The 15,720-nt window shown below is 39.2% G+C and overlaps 2 protein-coding genes across 9 annotated transcripts in view; one reads left to right on the forward strand and one right to left on the reverse strand.

Moving 5' to 3' along the window:
* Positions 1-240: 240 nt before the first annotated feature.
* LOC107091874 (cytoplasmic dynein 1 intermediate chain 2-like) lies at positions 241-10,104 on the forward strand. Of its 8 annotated transcripts, none has more exons than XM_015386055.1 (17): positions 241-379; positions 2,095-2,203; positions 2,293-2,422; positions 2,855-2,990; positions 3,330-3,392; positions 3,603-3,730; positions 3,821-3,910; positions 4,796-4,958; positions 5,040-5,139; positions 6,076-6,201; positions 6,543-6,689; positions 6,776-6,889; positions 6,985-7,118; positions 7,228-7,372; positions 7,464-7,604; positions 7,748-7,873; positions 8,781-10,104. In XM_015386055.1, the coding sequence occupies exons 2-17, from the start codon at positions 2,096-2,098 to the stop codon at positions 8,880-8,882; spliced, it is 1,953 nt and encodes a 650-aa protein (XP_015241541.1). In that variant the 5' UTR covers positions 241-379; position 2,095; the 3' UTR covers positions 8,883-10,104. The 8 variants fall into 8 exon arrangements, with proteins under 8 accessions (XP_015241541.1, XP_015241543.1, XP_015241542.1 ...); XM_015386057.1 differs by having other exon boundaries at positions 2,906-2,990; XM_015386056.1 differs by having other exon boundaries at positions 2,293-2,416.
* Positions 10,055-15,720, reverse strand: part of LOC107091873 (calcium-binding mitochondrial carrier protein Aralar1-like) — a 13,478-nt gene continuing 7,812 nt past the window's right edge. The window contains exons 12-18 of the mRNA XM_015386054.1: positions 15,313-15,365; positions 14,910-14,990; positions 14,308-14,448; positions 14,045-14,183; positions 12,498-12,656; positions 12,321-12,411; positions 10,055-11,560 (exon numbers count right to left, since the gene is read on the reverse strand). Coding sequence (XP_015241540.1) covers positions 11,347-11,560; positions 12,321-12,411; positions 12,498-12,656; positions 14,045-14,183; positions 14,308-14,448; positions 14,910-14,990; positions 15,313-15,365 — 878 coding nt within the window. The 3' untranslated portion in view covers positions 10,055-11,346. The remainder of the gene's footprint in view (positions 11,561-12,320; positions 12,412-12,497; positions 12,657-14,044; positions 14,184-14,307; positions 14,449-14,909; positions 14,991-15,312; positions 15,366-15,720) is intronic.

Consider the following 15,720-nt stretch of genomic DNA (forward strand, 5'->3'; position numbering starts at 1 on the left):
GCAACTGTGTGATGCCATCATGTCAGTATGGACCAAACTCCCTGAGGAATGCTTCCAGCACCTTGTTGAATCTATGCCACGAGAATTGAGGCAGTTCTGACGGCAAAAGGGGTCCAACCCGTTACTAGCATGGGGTACCTAATAAAGTGGCCGGTGAGTGTATATACATATACATATACATTTTTTTTTCCACCAGCAGGGGGCGGTAATTCTCCTTCTCTTTGACGTCCAGCCGATAAAGACGAAGCTCGACGCAGCCAGGACGCAGTCTCTTCCAGCATCATCATCTCCACCCTCCATCATCTTCCTTTGGGAATAAGCTTTCAAAAAGCTGGAGTCTTTCTTCGCTTTAACACTCAGTTATAACTTCTGACATCAAGTAAGTTTTTACTTCCACATTCTTGAGGAATTGAATACCGTAGGTCTAAAAGTAGTAAACGTTAAAGCTCTACGGTCGCCTTGTTGCCGTTGCAGTCCTGTTATTGTGACAGTAGGCCCGCAGCCGCAGCTGCCATGGAGATTAGCACGTTAGCATAGCTAGCTGTCCCGGTTTGAAGACGTAGCCGCTACTTATTCCACTTCCTCTGATTAAAAATAATCAAATTCAGCGAGTTCTCGCGAAAAGATAAAATAAGATGTTAACAGCTGCTGTTTTTATGAGTTGTCTGCAGTCATTTGGGGCTGGGTTGGGTGGAGTTTAGCATCTCGGCTATTATACACTTATACCAGCAGTGTTATAATATCATCATTTATGTCAGCAAATTTTTAGACAACAAAATTTTATATAAATTTTATCCCATTTTCTTCAGTAAACGTGGCTGTATTTATTTTCTAGAAATAAAACGCCCCGATCAATTTGTTGTGTTTATAAATCAAATAAAGAGAACATTGTTTCCAACAGCAAGCAGCTTTTTCACATGTTACCAGTGTGACAAGCCCAAGGCTGCAGTGATTCTGCACAAATACAAAGCAAACTGGATATTCTGTGTTGTCATATATTGTTGCCTCTTTTTATTCATTCAGTTTTATAATTCACTGATTGATCCTGAAGAAAAACAGTTTCAACAGAAAAGTCTAAACTAGTTTGAACCAGATTTAGAATTTCTTCTAATAGAATTATACTACATGCACTCCAAATATTTGTATTTATTTATACTACAAATATAAGTGATTACATTTTAAGGGTCATTTTAACTGATAACACATCATTATAATAAATTTAATATAATATGCAGCTGTGTTTTTGTAGTATATCTATAAAAAAAAACATGTCTGGACTTTTAATAGATAGTGAATAGGCATCGGTTGGTATAAAGTACTGCCGTGCATTTTTGTATTATGTTGTAAAAGTTATGTACTATTATGCAAAAAGTTACAATAAAATGTATTACCTTACTGCTTTTATTTAAGGGTATAAAGAATAAGAGCTATCTCTATTGAGGTCAATACATCATAACCTGTATAGAATGATTACTGCACTTTGAAAATTAAGGTATAAAGGCCTTTAACTTTTAAAATCCACCTCATTTTGGGTAATCCTGGCCTATTTTGCATACCGAAATGGCAAAGCAAATAACTTAGGAACTGTAAGTCCAAATTATCAACCTATAAATTGATTTTTTTTTGTTTTCTTTGAGCTCTCATAACAGGTCTGAATATCATATTGGATATTTAGATTTTTTTGTCTATGAATCATCAATCAAAGCAATTTGTGAGAACTTTGGTTTAATTTAGATATTTAATGCATCATCTTTTACCACTGATTGTAAAAGAAGAGAAGATGCTACAGGTTCCTTGACAGAGGAAATCGGTTTGCATCTAATAGAAATTTGGGTAGTTAAAAGACTATGTATGTGCCCCCTGGTTTAATGTGTTTTTAGTCTTGGCACTAACAGGGTCTGGTGTTTCTCAATGAAAGATTTGTGTGCATCAATGTAAAAAAAAAATCATATTTTTTTTAGGTTACATACAAATCAGTGGTCAGAGGTATTTAATTTAGCAGTGTGTCTCTAACAACACAATTTATTAAATCATTTTTTCCTGTTTTCAGTTTGGTTGGTGCTTCTTTAACAATAGTATTTTTCTGTTTTACAGCATGTCTGACAAAAGTGAGCTGAAGGCTGAGCTGGAGAGGAAGAAGCAACGGATTGCCCAGATCCGGGAGGAAAAGAAGAGAAAAGAAGAAGAGAAAAAAAAGAAGGATGTGAGCAACACTGATGTCATGCTCATCGGTTTGCGGCGATGTTGTGAATTGCTGTTATGTCGACGGTAAACCTGTTTGCTGTCCTGCAGGGAGAATCCAAACGTGGCGCTGAGGGAGGACCGGTCGGCAGTGAGGACTCCGATCTGGAGAGGAAGAGGAGAGAAGCCGAGGCTCTTCTTCAGAGCGTTGGCATCACCCCTGATGTCCCTCATGGTAAATGTACAGTGTCGTCACCCTTTTATTTATTTTTTTCCCTAACCTTTCATTTAACAGCCCCTCATGTTCTGTTCATTTGCTTGTTGACTTTACAGTGTTAAAAAATAAATAAATAAATAAATGTCTGTCTTAACTTTTTTGGCTTAGCTTTGTTTCACTCTCATTGCTCCCGATGTGCACACACACACACGCACACCAATAACTGCACATGTTACATGTTTGGTGCATGACTCCTTAAAACCTGCCTGCCATTTATTTTCATTCTCTCTTCTCTTCCCTCTGTCTGTCCTCTTCTGTTTGTCCTCCTTGCTGCATGAAAACTCATCCACTCACCCGTCCACACGCATCCCCTGTCTACTCAAACACTCACTCTCTGTGCTCCCTCACTCACCCATCCATCGGTCACGTACTGCGAAAACGCACACGTGTTCACAGCTCAGCCCCTGAGGGTAGTAACAGAGGATACGTGTCTGTTTCACTACCTAGTCCCTGCCCCAATGTCTCCCTCCAACAAATCAGTGGGCAGCGATGCTGGAAGCCAAGATTCTGGGGACGGAAACGCAGGACCAAGGTCTGTGTGGGAGTTTGTTTGTTTCAGACATAGAGGTTGAAGTTGGTTGTTTCTTTATTGTTGTTTTTACAATTACCTGCATGCAGTCTGTGTGTGTTTGAACTATTTAATTATACATGAATAAATTCTGACATTTCTCTATGTCTTCTCACCACCATACTAATGTTGGATGACATTTCATTTTTTTTGTTTCCTGGTCTATCTTGCCGTGTTTTTCCCATCTTTAACATCTTCTATGTGGCTCACGTTTTGGCCCTTACAACTTTGTTTGCGTTTCTCTTGTTTATTCTGTCCTGAATTTCTCTTTACTAACACCGTCTGGTGATTTGGCTGTATAAGGACTTTGCATTGGGATCCTGACCCCTCCACTCTGCAACTCCACTCCGACTCTGAGCTGATGGGGTACTGCTCCTCCTCTTTCCTTTAGCTCGTCTTCCAACTATTTGTGCTTTCATCTTAGATTTGTCCAAAGGTTTTAGCTTTTTGCATCAGATTTGTCTGTGCACCATTATTTATGTCCACTCTAAAACAAAAGATTCCAAATGTAATATTTAAAATAATTCCTATTTTTAATCTAATATCCAGATTTTTTTATTTTTCCAAATCATGTAGACGTGGAGCGGTAAGACTTGGGATGTCCAAACTGATCCAGGTGGATATCGTCCCAAAAGAAATGGTGTCCTACTCCAAAGAAACACAGACACCCACAGAGGCGATGGCTCACGGTGATCAAAAAGCAGGTAAACCTTCACTGATGTGATTGTTTTTTTTTGTTGTTGTTGTTGTTTTTTTTGTCTAGTTGAATCATATAGATTTATTTCTTTGTTTAGATGAAGAAGAGGATGAGGAGATAAGCCCTCCTCCAATGACAGAGGATACCCAGGATGACAAAAAAGAGCAGGATGAACATCAGGAAGAGGGTAAGGACAGAGGAGCAAATCTTCGCTTCTTGTAAACCAACCAATCAGCACACAGCTCATCTAAATATTCATGAGCTCCATAAAAGGACGAAAACTTGTTTCATTCTAGGGCTTCTAACCAGGCTTGCATTAGGGCTCATAGAACAGCAAATACGCCAATTTTCAGCCCAACCAATGTTACACACCCTATTCAGAGAGCTTAAAGACCAGCACTAAATAACCTATAAAACTGTTCTATGACCCCTTTAAATGTTTATTAAATTACAGTCAAAAAATAAAATTCACTTGTTAATATTTAACAAATAATACTTTTTGACATTCATTTAGACTCTTAACCTTAAAGGCTTGAAAGATTGTTGTTTACCTTCCAGTTCACGTTACAAGTAACCCTGTCACTAAGTGACAAAGACTCTGCAATGTTTGCTGTCAATGAAGGATTTTAAAATGCATGCACACTGCAGAAATATTAGAAGATCAAAACAAAGAGTGTTTTCCTCAACATAGTGGGACATGTCTGTCCTTTGTTTAGGCTGTTAGACGGTAAGGGAGCAATTTCTAAATGAGGTTCAGCAGAAAGTTTTTTTTTAAATTAATTTAAGCTTTTGGCTTGTAGAAGACTAAACAGCTGGTTTTTTAATCAGTTTCTAAAGAAGGGAATGGAGGCGTCAAAGTTGTACATAAAACAACAATTTAGGAATCACTGACAAATTTCGGATCTTTTGTTTCCAATTTTAACTTTCTTGGTGTTAAATTTAAACATAAATATTCACTGTTTCTCTTTCATTCCCTGCTCTATGAACCATTCTTAACTAATCTATTAGAGCACAATTAGAAAGAGTTCTCCTTGTGTTTTCCTGCCTGTAATATATCATTATCTTTCTGTAGACACTCCCAAGGAGCTGACAGAAGAAGAGAAGCTGCAGGTCCTTCATTCGGACGAATTCTTGTCGTTTTTTGAGCGCGGCAGCAGAATCGTTGAGCGAGCTCTGGCTGAGCATGTCGATGTCTGCTTCGACTACAGCGGGAGGGATCTGGAGGATAAAGAAGGGTAAGACGTGCTTTAAAAAGAAAACCTCACTGACATCAAATGGTAAATCCTGAACCGTTTTTTTTTTTCTGCCCTTCTCAGTGAATTGCAGGCTGGAGCAAAACTTGTTTTGATCAGACAGTTTGCAGATGAGCGCTGGACTAAAAACCGCGTTGTCACTTGCCTGGACTGGTCTCCTCAGGTGATTTCCATCCCTTCCTGCCCTTGAATTTCCGTTTTTAATAGAAAAAAAGAATCGGTTAAAATTTGTTTATGCGTATGTTAGGGCTGGACGATATAGAAAAAAAGCTTATCGATAAAAAAAATGCATATTGATCGATATCGATAATTATTGAAAAGATTTGAAACCATATTTTATGTGCAGCTCTGCCTGGACTTTTTATGATTTTGCTAAATGATTTAATTTTAATAAAAAACACAAACACAGACTTCGAATTAAATCTTTATTTAACCAACTTTTTTAACCATAACAGAATTGTTTTAAAGAAAAATAACTTAAGAGACCTGGGTTATGTTATTAAATACTGACAAAGAATAAACTAAAGTGACCAGAAAAGTGACCAAAATAAATATAACAAATAAATGGACCGAAATACTGCCAAACTGGCGAACTACAAAAACCCTTCTTTGGAACAATTTCCTCCGCCTCTCCTTGCTGCGACATCTTCATGTGCTCTGTGTTGTGGTTTGAGAGGGCGGCGCTTGGTGACGGCGTGCCTGTGTCCACGATTGTGATTGGTTGGGAGGAAGCAGTGACTAGCATAAACCTACATGCTAGGCTACAATGAGAAGGAAGGAAAACTGCGTTTCTTTATCGAACTTTTATCGACCCTCTTTTTTTCTATTGCGCCACACGTCTATCGATCGATATATATCGTTATTGAATTATCGCCCAGCCCTAGCGTATGTGATGATATCACAAGAGGCAGGATTAAAAAGAAAACAGCTAGACCAAAACTTAAAAGATGCACTGAAAGTTAAATTCGATAAGAATATTTAAGAAAAACCCTGACTAGTAGCTTTATATTCATCTTAATGCTGACAATTAAAGAAGTTTACTTGTCGGACACCATCATACCAGCCCCTTCTTTAACGACTCCTGCTTTGGTTGTCTCAGTACCCGGAGCTGCTGGTGGCTTCATATAACAACAACGAGGACGCTCCACATGAGCCCGATGGTGTAGCACTTGTCTGGAACATGAAGTACAAGAAGGCCACTCCTGAGTACATCTTCCACTGCCAGGTAATCACTGAAATACATCATGTCTACCTGCCTCCCACAGTCCTGCACAGTCCAAAAATAATTCCCAATGGAATAGAATATGATCGGAATATTTCTCCAAGCTAAATTTGGCAATATATTGTAAGGAAAGTGTTCTTATTTTTCATCTGTAAATCAGTCGTTTGCCCACTCTAAAATTCCTCCACCCCTTTGAAAAACCGTCCATCCATTAATTCTTTTAAAAATGGACAGAGGATCATGGGAAATCCAAGCTCGGAAAGCTATGGATTCTAAAAATATGTGCAGGAAACATGGTTACGGGAGAAAACATTTAGGGCTTCTTTTTCTTGTCTTCCTTGCAGTCGGAGGTGATGTCAGCTAGCTTTGCAAAGTTTCACCCAAACCTGGTGGTGGGTGGGACTTATTCGGGACAGATAGTCCTCTGGGACAATAGGAGCAACAAACGCACTCCTGTTCAGAGAACTCCCCTGTCTGCATCTGCTCACACAGTAAGGCACCGCAACACTCCCCTGTCTGCCTCTTTAAATCAGACTCACTCTGATTTAAAGCTCACATTGTCCGTCGCTCTGTTCAGCATCCAGTCTACTGTGTGAACGTTGTGGGAACTCAGAACGCTCACAACCTGATCAGCATTTCCACTGATGGCAAGATGTGCTCCTGGAGTCTCGACATGCTCTCCCAGCCGCAGGTACGCTTTGCTTGCCTCCATGGCTACAGACGTGTTTCCGGGTAAAGCAGGTGTTTTGTCTGAGGGTTTAAACCTGATATGTGTTTCGCCTGCAGGACAGTCTGGAGCTGGTGTTCAAACAGAGCAAGGCTGTGGCTGTAACATCTATGGCATTTCCTGTGGGGGATGTAAATAACTTTGTGGTAGGAAGCGAGGACGGCTCAGTCTACACCGCCTGCCGTCACGGCAGGTGAGGTCATCTGAAAGTTTTTTCTATGAGTGTGAAAGGCCTGATTTCATAGGTTCTGGCTGGAGATCTGCATACCTTTTGATATCGCTTTTTATTTGGTGTTTTACAGTAAGGCTGGGATCACAGAGGTGTTTGAAGGCCATCATGGTCCTGTGACTGGACTGAGCTGTCACAGCGCAGCAGGACCTGTGGATTTCTCTCACCTCTTCATCTCCTCCTCTTTTGACTGGACTGTCAAACTGTGGAGCACGAAGGTGAATCCTCCACTGGAACACTTAAACCACCTAAACCAACATTTCGTTTTAATTTCCTTGCTTAATTCTCATTATGGTTTTCTTGCTGCAGAGCACCCGTCCTTTGTACTCATTCGAGGACAGTTCTGACTACGTTTACGACTCCATGTGGTCGCCAGCACATCCTGCTCTATTTGCTTGTGTGGACCTATCTGGACGGCTGGACCTGTGGAACCTAAACAACGACACTGAAGTATGAAGACATAGTAATTTCTGCCAGACAGCTAATATGTCTTCAACTCACCTTAGTTTATCACAGGACAGTCATGCTTGGAATAAAGTGGAACCAATGCATTTAAGTTTCTCCTCCTCAGTAATTTATTGTGTGTGTTGTAGGTTCCAACAGCCAGTGTTTGTGTGGAAGGATCTCCAGCTCTCAACCGTGTGAGATGGTCTCATTCTGGGAAGGAGATTGCCACTGGAGACTCAGATGGACAGGTGCAGATTTACGACGTAGGGGAGGTAAGTTTTCGGCCCCTCTGGCTATAAACTCCATAAATAATGGTAATTAGACGTTTACAAACCATCATCATGTACACAAACATAATATTACAGGCTTATAATACTTTTAAGCTGTTCTTTCTTCAGGGTGAAACAAATCCGGGGTAATTACTATTGATATGGAAGGAGAGTAACTATATTCATTTTTAAATATATTCCAATAGGACATTACATTATTTAATTAGGCATTTTATAATTTTATGGTATATTTACTTTTATATTCAAATTAACCTAAATTGAATTATAACATACAACTCACCGTCTAGAATAAACCTTCTGTACATTTCATGATACATTTTGCTCCTTAATATCCTGTACTTCAAGAACCAATTATGGGGAAAAAAATTACGACCGACTCATTGTCCGTACTAGACCACTTCTCTATTTGAAAAATCTGTCTGGTCATCATTTATCGATGTTCCTTTGGCTACCATGTGCCATAATGCATTAACAGCATCTGGGAGTTTGGAAATGTCTTCAAAATATTGTTTTTCTGAAACTTTTAGATTGTTCTGTTTAGTTCCAAGTGACTAATGATGTTGGTGTTTGTAGCCTCTCTTTTATTATTTGTGTGTGTAAATCAGTTTCCCGTGTATCTATGCATTTTTGCTAGGCTATATAATTTAGAACCTTTGTGGTTCAAAGGGAAATTTGCCTCCCTTTCATATTCTAAGTCTTTCATATTTATTAGTTATTTGTTCTAACAGCACCTCAGAAAGGCAAAAAAATTAAAGCCCAAAATTATTTTTTTTCCTTCATTTTATTGGTTGTTGTTATTGATGTGACTCAGTTTTCTCCCTAGAAAAAAGCTGTCATTGCTAAACTTTCACTATCATGTTTTGATGCGTTCCTTGGTATCTCCCAACAGCAAATCTGCGTTCCCAAAGCAGATGAGTGGACACGGTTCGTCAGGACGCTGGCAGAAATCAATGAGAACAGAGACGAAGCTGAGGAACTGGCTAACGTCTGATCCTGTAACTCCCTTATTAGCCTTTAATAAATCCCTTTTTAGTACACTACACATCTATAGCACATTAGGTGACACGGCCAAGGGAGTTAGGCAGCGTTCACACCGCAGGCCTTAATGCTCAATTCCGATAATTTTGTGAAATCCGATTCTTTAGTGTGGTTGTTAACATTTCTAAATATATGCAACTTGTATGTGATCTCCTGTGTGAAATTAATTCACACAACTTAACTTTCGTGTTCCACACATGCAGTAGAAGACACAATGACGTCATTAGTAGTGTGTTCTGTACGGAAGTAAACATGAATGGTAGTTCTGCAGAGCATCTTGCAATTGTTAATTTATTTCCCAACCTCAGTCAGTGCATTAACATTACAATATGTTCATTAGGATTGAAAATAAAGACTACTAAAGAGTCATGAAAAGATCAGATACAGGTTGCATATGTGCAAAAAAATTGAATTTGGAGCACTTTAGGCTGCTGTGTGAACGTAGCCTTACACTCTCTTCTCTGATTTCCAGCTTTTCCTTCCACTAGAACGTGGGCCTGAGGAGCTACAATGGACAGGTTTTCTTATGGAGAGAAACAAAGGGTTAAGAGTTTGTACGAATCAGTTGTAGTTAAAAGATGAATCCTAATTCAAACTTGTAGATTCGACTACACCCTCAGGACTCCGAAAACTGCTTTCCTCCTTAGGCCTCAACCAATATTTTTTTACATATGCAAAAACCTTTGTACTTGCACCTTTTTCTTACCATTTGGGTGTTCTGCATAATATTTTACAAACAAGCTTATGTTTACCCTGAGTTTGGGACACTCTTCTAACAGAAATACGAAGCGTTGAGTCGTAAATCTTCAACAGGACAAGCTGTGGGAATGAGTAGAAGAGTGTCACTAACATTCTTATCGCAACTATATTTAATATTTATTACTCTCGCTGCACTTATTTAAATGTGTTAATTGCTCTTTAAAAAATTTTGTACAATTTGGCAGTTAGTTTATTCCTGCATTAATGACTGATAAGTTACTCTGTACTAAAAAGCAGGAAATGTTTGTTGACTAAATTCTCTTGAAGAGAATGTAAAATATTTAGTAAATGAAGATGTATCAGTGTGGTTGTAAAGGCTTTTTTTTCCTGATAAAGGTGCACCAAGAAATTTTGTCTGATTTTTAATTTGATCAGCTGGTTGGGAAGCAGAAAAATAATAGCTTGGTACTGGACACACCTTAAGTGCTTCCATGTTTACCGCAACAGTCTTTGGTGTGGATACTGTTGAAGAGTGAAGAGTTAAGGGTAGTAGAAATGTGGCGTTTAAAAATAAAAAGATAACAGGAAGGGTTTTGGAGATGACATAATATGCTTTGGATAATTTGGTACTTTCAACATGAACAGAAATCTAATTTTACTAAAACGATCCTCACATGTGACTTTACTGTTGCTTCCAATATAATTATCTGGTTGTATAAAGAATCGGTATCAACAGGGTCAAAGAGGTTATAAAAGGCTCAGATTGGAAATTAGTAACAAAAAAATCAGTTTGGTGCACCTTATCATTCATCCTATGAAGTAACATTCACCCTTGAACTAAAGCTGATGAAGTAACCATGCTTTATGTATGACAAATAAAGGGGTTTTCACAGTAATTGTATTGTCATTTTCCTGAAACAACAAACGCTTTCCCCTTTTCATTGAAATAAAAAACTGAACAATACTGATAAAGATAAAACCATATGGATGATTTATTTATTTAAAATACAATGACTGAATTGAGATACATTTAATTTATTAATATCTAATTCTCCGCTCATGACTCTTGTTTAAACAAGAAAACAAAGGAAAAGCTCTGTACATCAGTAAGAGTGATTCTCAGAGACCGGGACCAAAGGCCCCACATTGCCCCAACATTACAGCTATTCAAGTGTAATGACACAGGTGGATCTTGTAACTTTTCCTCAGTACAGTTATACAATATATACAGTATGTGGCCTCCTGTGCGAGTTACTGTGGGTAAAGCCTCACACTGCGCAGGTCAATCAGTTATATCCTATGCCCACTGCCCGAAAAGAGAAGTCTTACTCATACCGAGTATCAGACAAAAAAAACAGAATGAATCATCTACTCATGAGAGAGAGGAGTGCCCAAGGTTCGGTTTCACACAAATGTTTGAGAGAAGAACACAAAAAGATGGAGTTCCCAGGAGCACACAGCCACTGCAGATGCAACACAGTCAGCTCTCCTCTCCTGACGCTGTATGACTGCAGGCTGGCCTACAGCCACAGCCTGTACCTCCGCCTGTAGCTGGTTGGTGACCACTGGAGCGCACCTTCGCCCTGGAGAGAGCGGCAGGCTGGTGGTGTTCAATCCTACATCATGGTCCCTAATGTGTGGAGTTGTGTGTGCTTTGTTTGTGTTGATCTAAGTGTCTGGCTCCTGGTAGTAGAGAAGCAATATGAAGTTGGAGATGATTATGGTGCCTTAGCAGGACCGGCAGCAGCTGCCTCTGAAAGATGGATGGAAGCAACACCAGATGACTTGAACTTAGGGAGGTGAAGACCGAATTTGTTTTCCACTCCGGCAAATGTAGCTGCAGCCAGGCGGTAGCCGCCGACATGCTCTGCATGGATGGGAGGAAGCTCTGAAATGCGTGACTTGGGAGTCGGTTCAGATCCTGCTGGACGACTGCAGAAAGCAAAGGAGATAAGACGTCACTTAATGAACAGACATTGATGTATTTTGATCTATAAATCTACAATAATGCAAAACCTAAAGCATTGTTTGTAAGAATTACAAATGTCAGCTCTAGTTTAAATATATATTTGGATATCAAACAACCAGAGCATCACTTCTCAGCTTGCAAGGGTTCCTAGATATTTTAGATGAATTTCAACCCAATTTAAGACCACGTTTACAGATTACAATTCAAATAGGATGATGGGAGCTTCAAAGGTTAATACAGACGTTATGGGGATTTATCTCAATAGATGATACAAAGGGATTAGAAATCCACTCGTTATTTTGGGGGGAGGCGGCTGATATAATGCGGTGCTGCTCCGATCTGTTGTGGAAAAACAGAGCTGAGCCAAAAAGCAAAGCTCTTGCTTTACTGGTCGGTCTAATTTCCTACCCTCACCTATGGTCTCGAAATCTGGATCATGACCTACAGAACAAGATCCCAGATCCTTCCTTAGAGACAGGGTGAGGAGCTCAGTCAGAGACTCAGAGTAGAGCCGCTTCTCCTATTTTAAAGATACACTCAGTCCAGGCACGCCCCACCATGACGACGACCCAGGACACATTTTAAAATTGGAATAGTTTTGCTTCTGAATATACTTATTAGTAATAAAATTAATATTTTAATTAAAATTTTCCTTGTTTAGAAAAATCTGAAAAAAAAAACTATATTTTTTGTTTTATTTTGGAAACAAAAACCACAACTTACTGTCCACCAAAATCGATGTAGAACCATCGCTGCAACAGTTCGTAAGTCACCAAAGTCACACCGAACTGAGGGGAGGACCGACACATACGAGCTAAAGGAGGAAAAACACAAACAAATTGATGAATATTGGTGTTTAATAGAAAAGAAATCTAAGCAGGTGTCCAGACAGAAACGCACCCCCAGCTCCTTTCCACAAAGCGCTGAACCCTTCCTCCCTCATGATCTTTCTGAAGCAATCAACAACTCCCGTGTAGGTGGTCTGTCCTGCTCGTGCTGCAACTTGCAGACGCGTCTTGATAACATCAGCAGGGGTAACCAGGGACGCAGCAGGGATGCCTGGGAAACAATAAGAAAGACAAAGCGTGGTTTTATATGGTCCTTTTAAAAAAAAGAAATAAATATAAAGAAGGTAACCTGGTTTACGGGATTAAAGCCCAGCATGTTGGGCATTCTGACATTGATGTTCCTCTAGCACAGAGGTCACGGATTAGCGGACCCACCTGCTGGCTAATCCGGACCCAACCTGATTTAAAACATTTACACTTTTCCGCATGCTGTCCGACGATACATCCTCCGTCACCGCTGCGCCCCGCAGCGCTCCAGACCTCCTGCGCAAAGCAGAGCCTACAGCCTCCGCTGTTCCTCCCGTATTAATCATTAAAACTTATCCTCAGAGCTCGAGGACAGCATGCGCGATATTATTAAATTCGTAGGAGCAAAACATGCAGAAATGAACACTTCATTTAATATGACATGTAAAAAAAAATCCCCATCAGCATCCAGCATATGTGGGGTTTCTGATCTAGTTGAGAAATCTGCTACCTGGTCTGTTAAAGTACCAATAGTTTGCATCCAATCTTTTAAATAAACGGTGTTAGTTTTTTGAGATATAAAAAAATTATGATCTAATTTGTAATAACCAATCTGTTGTTACTATATTTTAATTTGAAAGAAACAGATCTTCGCGCCATTCTTTTTCCTGTTTGGTGGGATTGCAATAGTGGATCTTGACCTTGATGAACAGAATCAAAAATAAAAATGGATCCAGGCTCAAAATGAGCACCTTGATGTGCAATTGAGAACGGCTTGGTCTAGATTCAAACCCAGGTCTAAAGCCTTGTAGGGCAGCATAAAGCCCACTGCTCTCATCACGGTCAGTTCAGGTGCTTAACAAAACATGTGAATCAGAAAATTGTCTATATACCAAATTGAAAGATTGTTGTTCTCTACTTCAAAAAACACTTAAGATTTTAAAATGTAAAAATGTTCTTTTTATTTTTTTAATTTAAAAATTCAATGTATAACATGAAAGCATAAACACCTAATTTTATTTCAGTGTTAAATTCTGCTTAAAGTAACAGATCATTAAAAATGTCTCCGGACCTTTACTGGTTGATGATTTTCTTTATTCGGACCCCACTAACTTTTATTTATGTTACTCCTGCTCTTGCAGAATACACAAGTTTGCTTTAGTTTTTGAAATGATATAAAGAAAATTAACAAACTTAAAAAACTTAATCATTAAGCTAATTTCAGATTAGTGATTAATTCGCCTTTTTTTTTAACAAAAGCCAAACTGGTAATTAATGATGTTGAAACATGGGTACGTCACCATCTATTTTCATACCCTGCAATCTTTGCTTTAACGTAAAAATGTATCCAACAATGCTATATTTCCACAGTAGATATAAATGTTGTAATGACTGAGTGGACTGTGCTTTTACCTGCAATTGCTCCAGCAGTAAGAAGCTGTAAAGGTCCTAGTCTGCCTTGTTCATCAGCGAATTGAGTCTTGAGGTGAGCGTAAGCAGGAAAGTAGATGGCGGAGAAGGGAATGTCCCTTAGGAAGCAAGCTTTAGCACCCTGAAGACACATAATAACAATGAATCTGACAGCAAAGATGTGTGGCAAAAAGGGAGTGCGCATAAAATGCCTGTGGAGAGATTATTAAAAGATCAAACCTCTCACATGGTGTTAAACAAATTACCTTATAAAGGCCGAAGAAGCCAAGGTCACGGACCACACTCAAAGCACTGACTCGAGGCCCCGTGGTGATCTCGCCTGCTACCTGCAAGCGAATCTTCACGATCTCCAGAGGGTTGGTAAAGATTACCTGAGAGCCTCCAGCCTGAATCAATAGAGAGACCAGAGAAAATTACTGCATTTCTTCAGCTAAAACAACAAAGACAAGCTGGGAAGAAGTTCTCTATCATAGGCTTCATTGAGTTCAGAGGTGAATAATAAATTTAGATCAATAAATTACTTTGCCGTTTCCTCGGACAGCAAGGTGTGCTGCGCCAATGAGTGTAAGGCTGAACAACGCTATCAAAAAACAAAAGAAACAACTAATACACACTCTTGAACATTAGACATATTGCTGCAGGGGCAATTTCATTGCATTTACTTATCGTAATGTTTTTCCAAGTCATTCATGCAAGTTAATGAAACGTATGATGACAATGCAACATTTTACGTGAATAAAAATGGAAAACATCATTTTTTGAGACCATGTTTAAACTTAATCATTAAACATTCTGTTATGCAAGCAGAGAAGGAGGTAAATAACACCTATTGGGACTCGGTACTTACACAACCACCAGCCAGAATTTCAGCAAATAAAGGAATGGAGTCGTCCTTTTCAGTGAACTTGTCTCTTACGAAGTCATTCACCTGTGAAAAAAACATTACGAGCAGTCTTACGGTTAAACTTCAATCGCTTTTCTAATGTATAACAACACCAACAAGCAAAAAACCTAAGAGGAAGGAAAATGATTCCTGGAAATATGCTCTACATTTTTATTTAACCCTTTAATCTCATGCACCAAAATTAAATCCTGTGGAATTGAACGCCTTCAAAATTAGATTAGCAATTTAGGCAACCCTTCTGTTTAAGGTATTGTGATTTAAGAACACATATTTTGATCGGTTAATTATTAGACAGCATGCAAATTAGAGGACATATTGGATAAGGAAAAGGAGAAGACATACTCACAGTGAGTTTGATAGCCTTCTCAGGAGCCACACCAATGAGCTGAGGAACCAGACCTGTGGAGAACCAGAGGAAAAGCTGAATCACAGTAGATGCATAGGCTGTTAATAATAATGAAACATGACATTATACTTGAAATTTAAATACATAAATTGGAGAAACAGATCTTAAATTTCTACCTTAAATAATATCAAACATTACCTTAAAGCCGTAGGGAAGTCATATTTAAATTTCAAATCATTCTGGCTTAAAGGGATAGTTCGGGATTTTTGACATGAATCTGTATGGCATCCCCATCACCAGTGTCATGCAATCAAACTGACTTACCCCTGGCAGCATCCTGTGAGCAGAGTTCTCGTCCAGCTTTGGTCAAGCCGAAAGTAGTCCGGCAGGTTTGCTAGACCCAGCGAA

Source organism: Cyprinodon variegatus, unplaced genomic scaffold (genome assembly GCF_000732505.1).
Source record: "Cyprinodon variegatus isolate N-32 unplaced genomic scaffold, C_variegatus-1.0 Scaffold355, whole genome shotgun sequence".
NCBI classification, from domain to species: domain Eukaryota; kingdom Metazoa; phylum Chordata; class Actinopteri; order Cyprinodontiformes; family Cyprinodontidae; genus Cyprinodon; species Cyprinodon variegatus.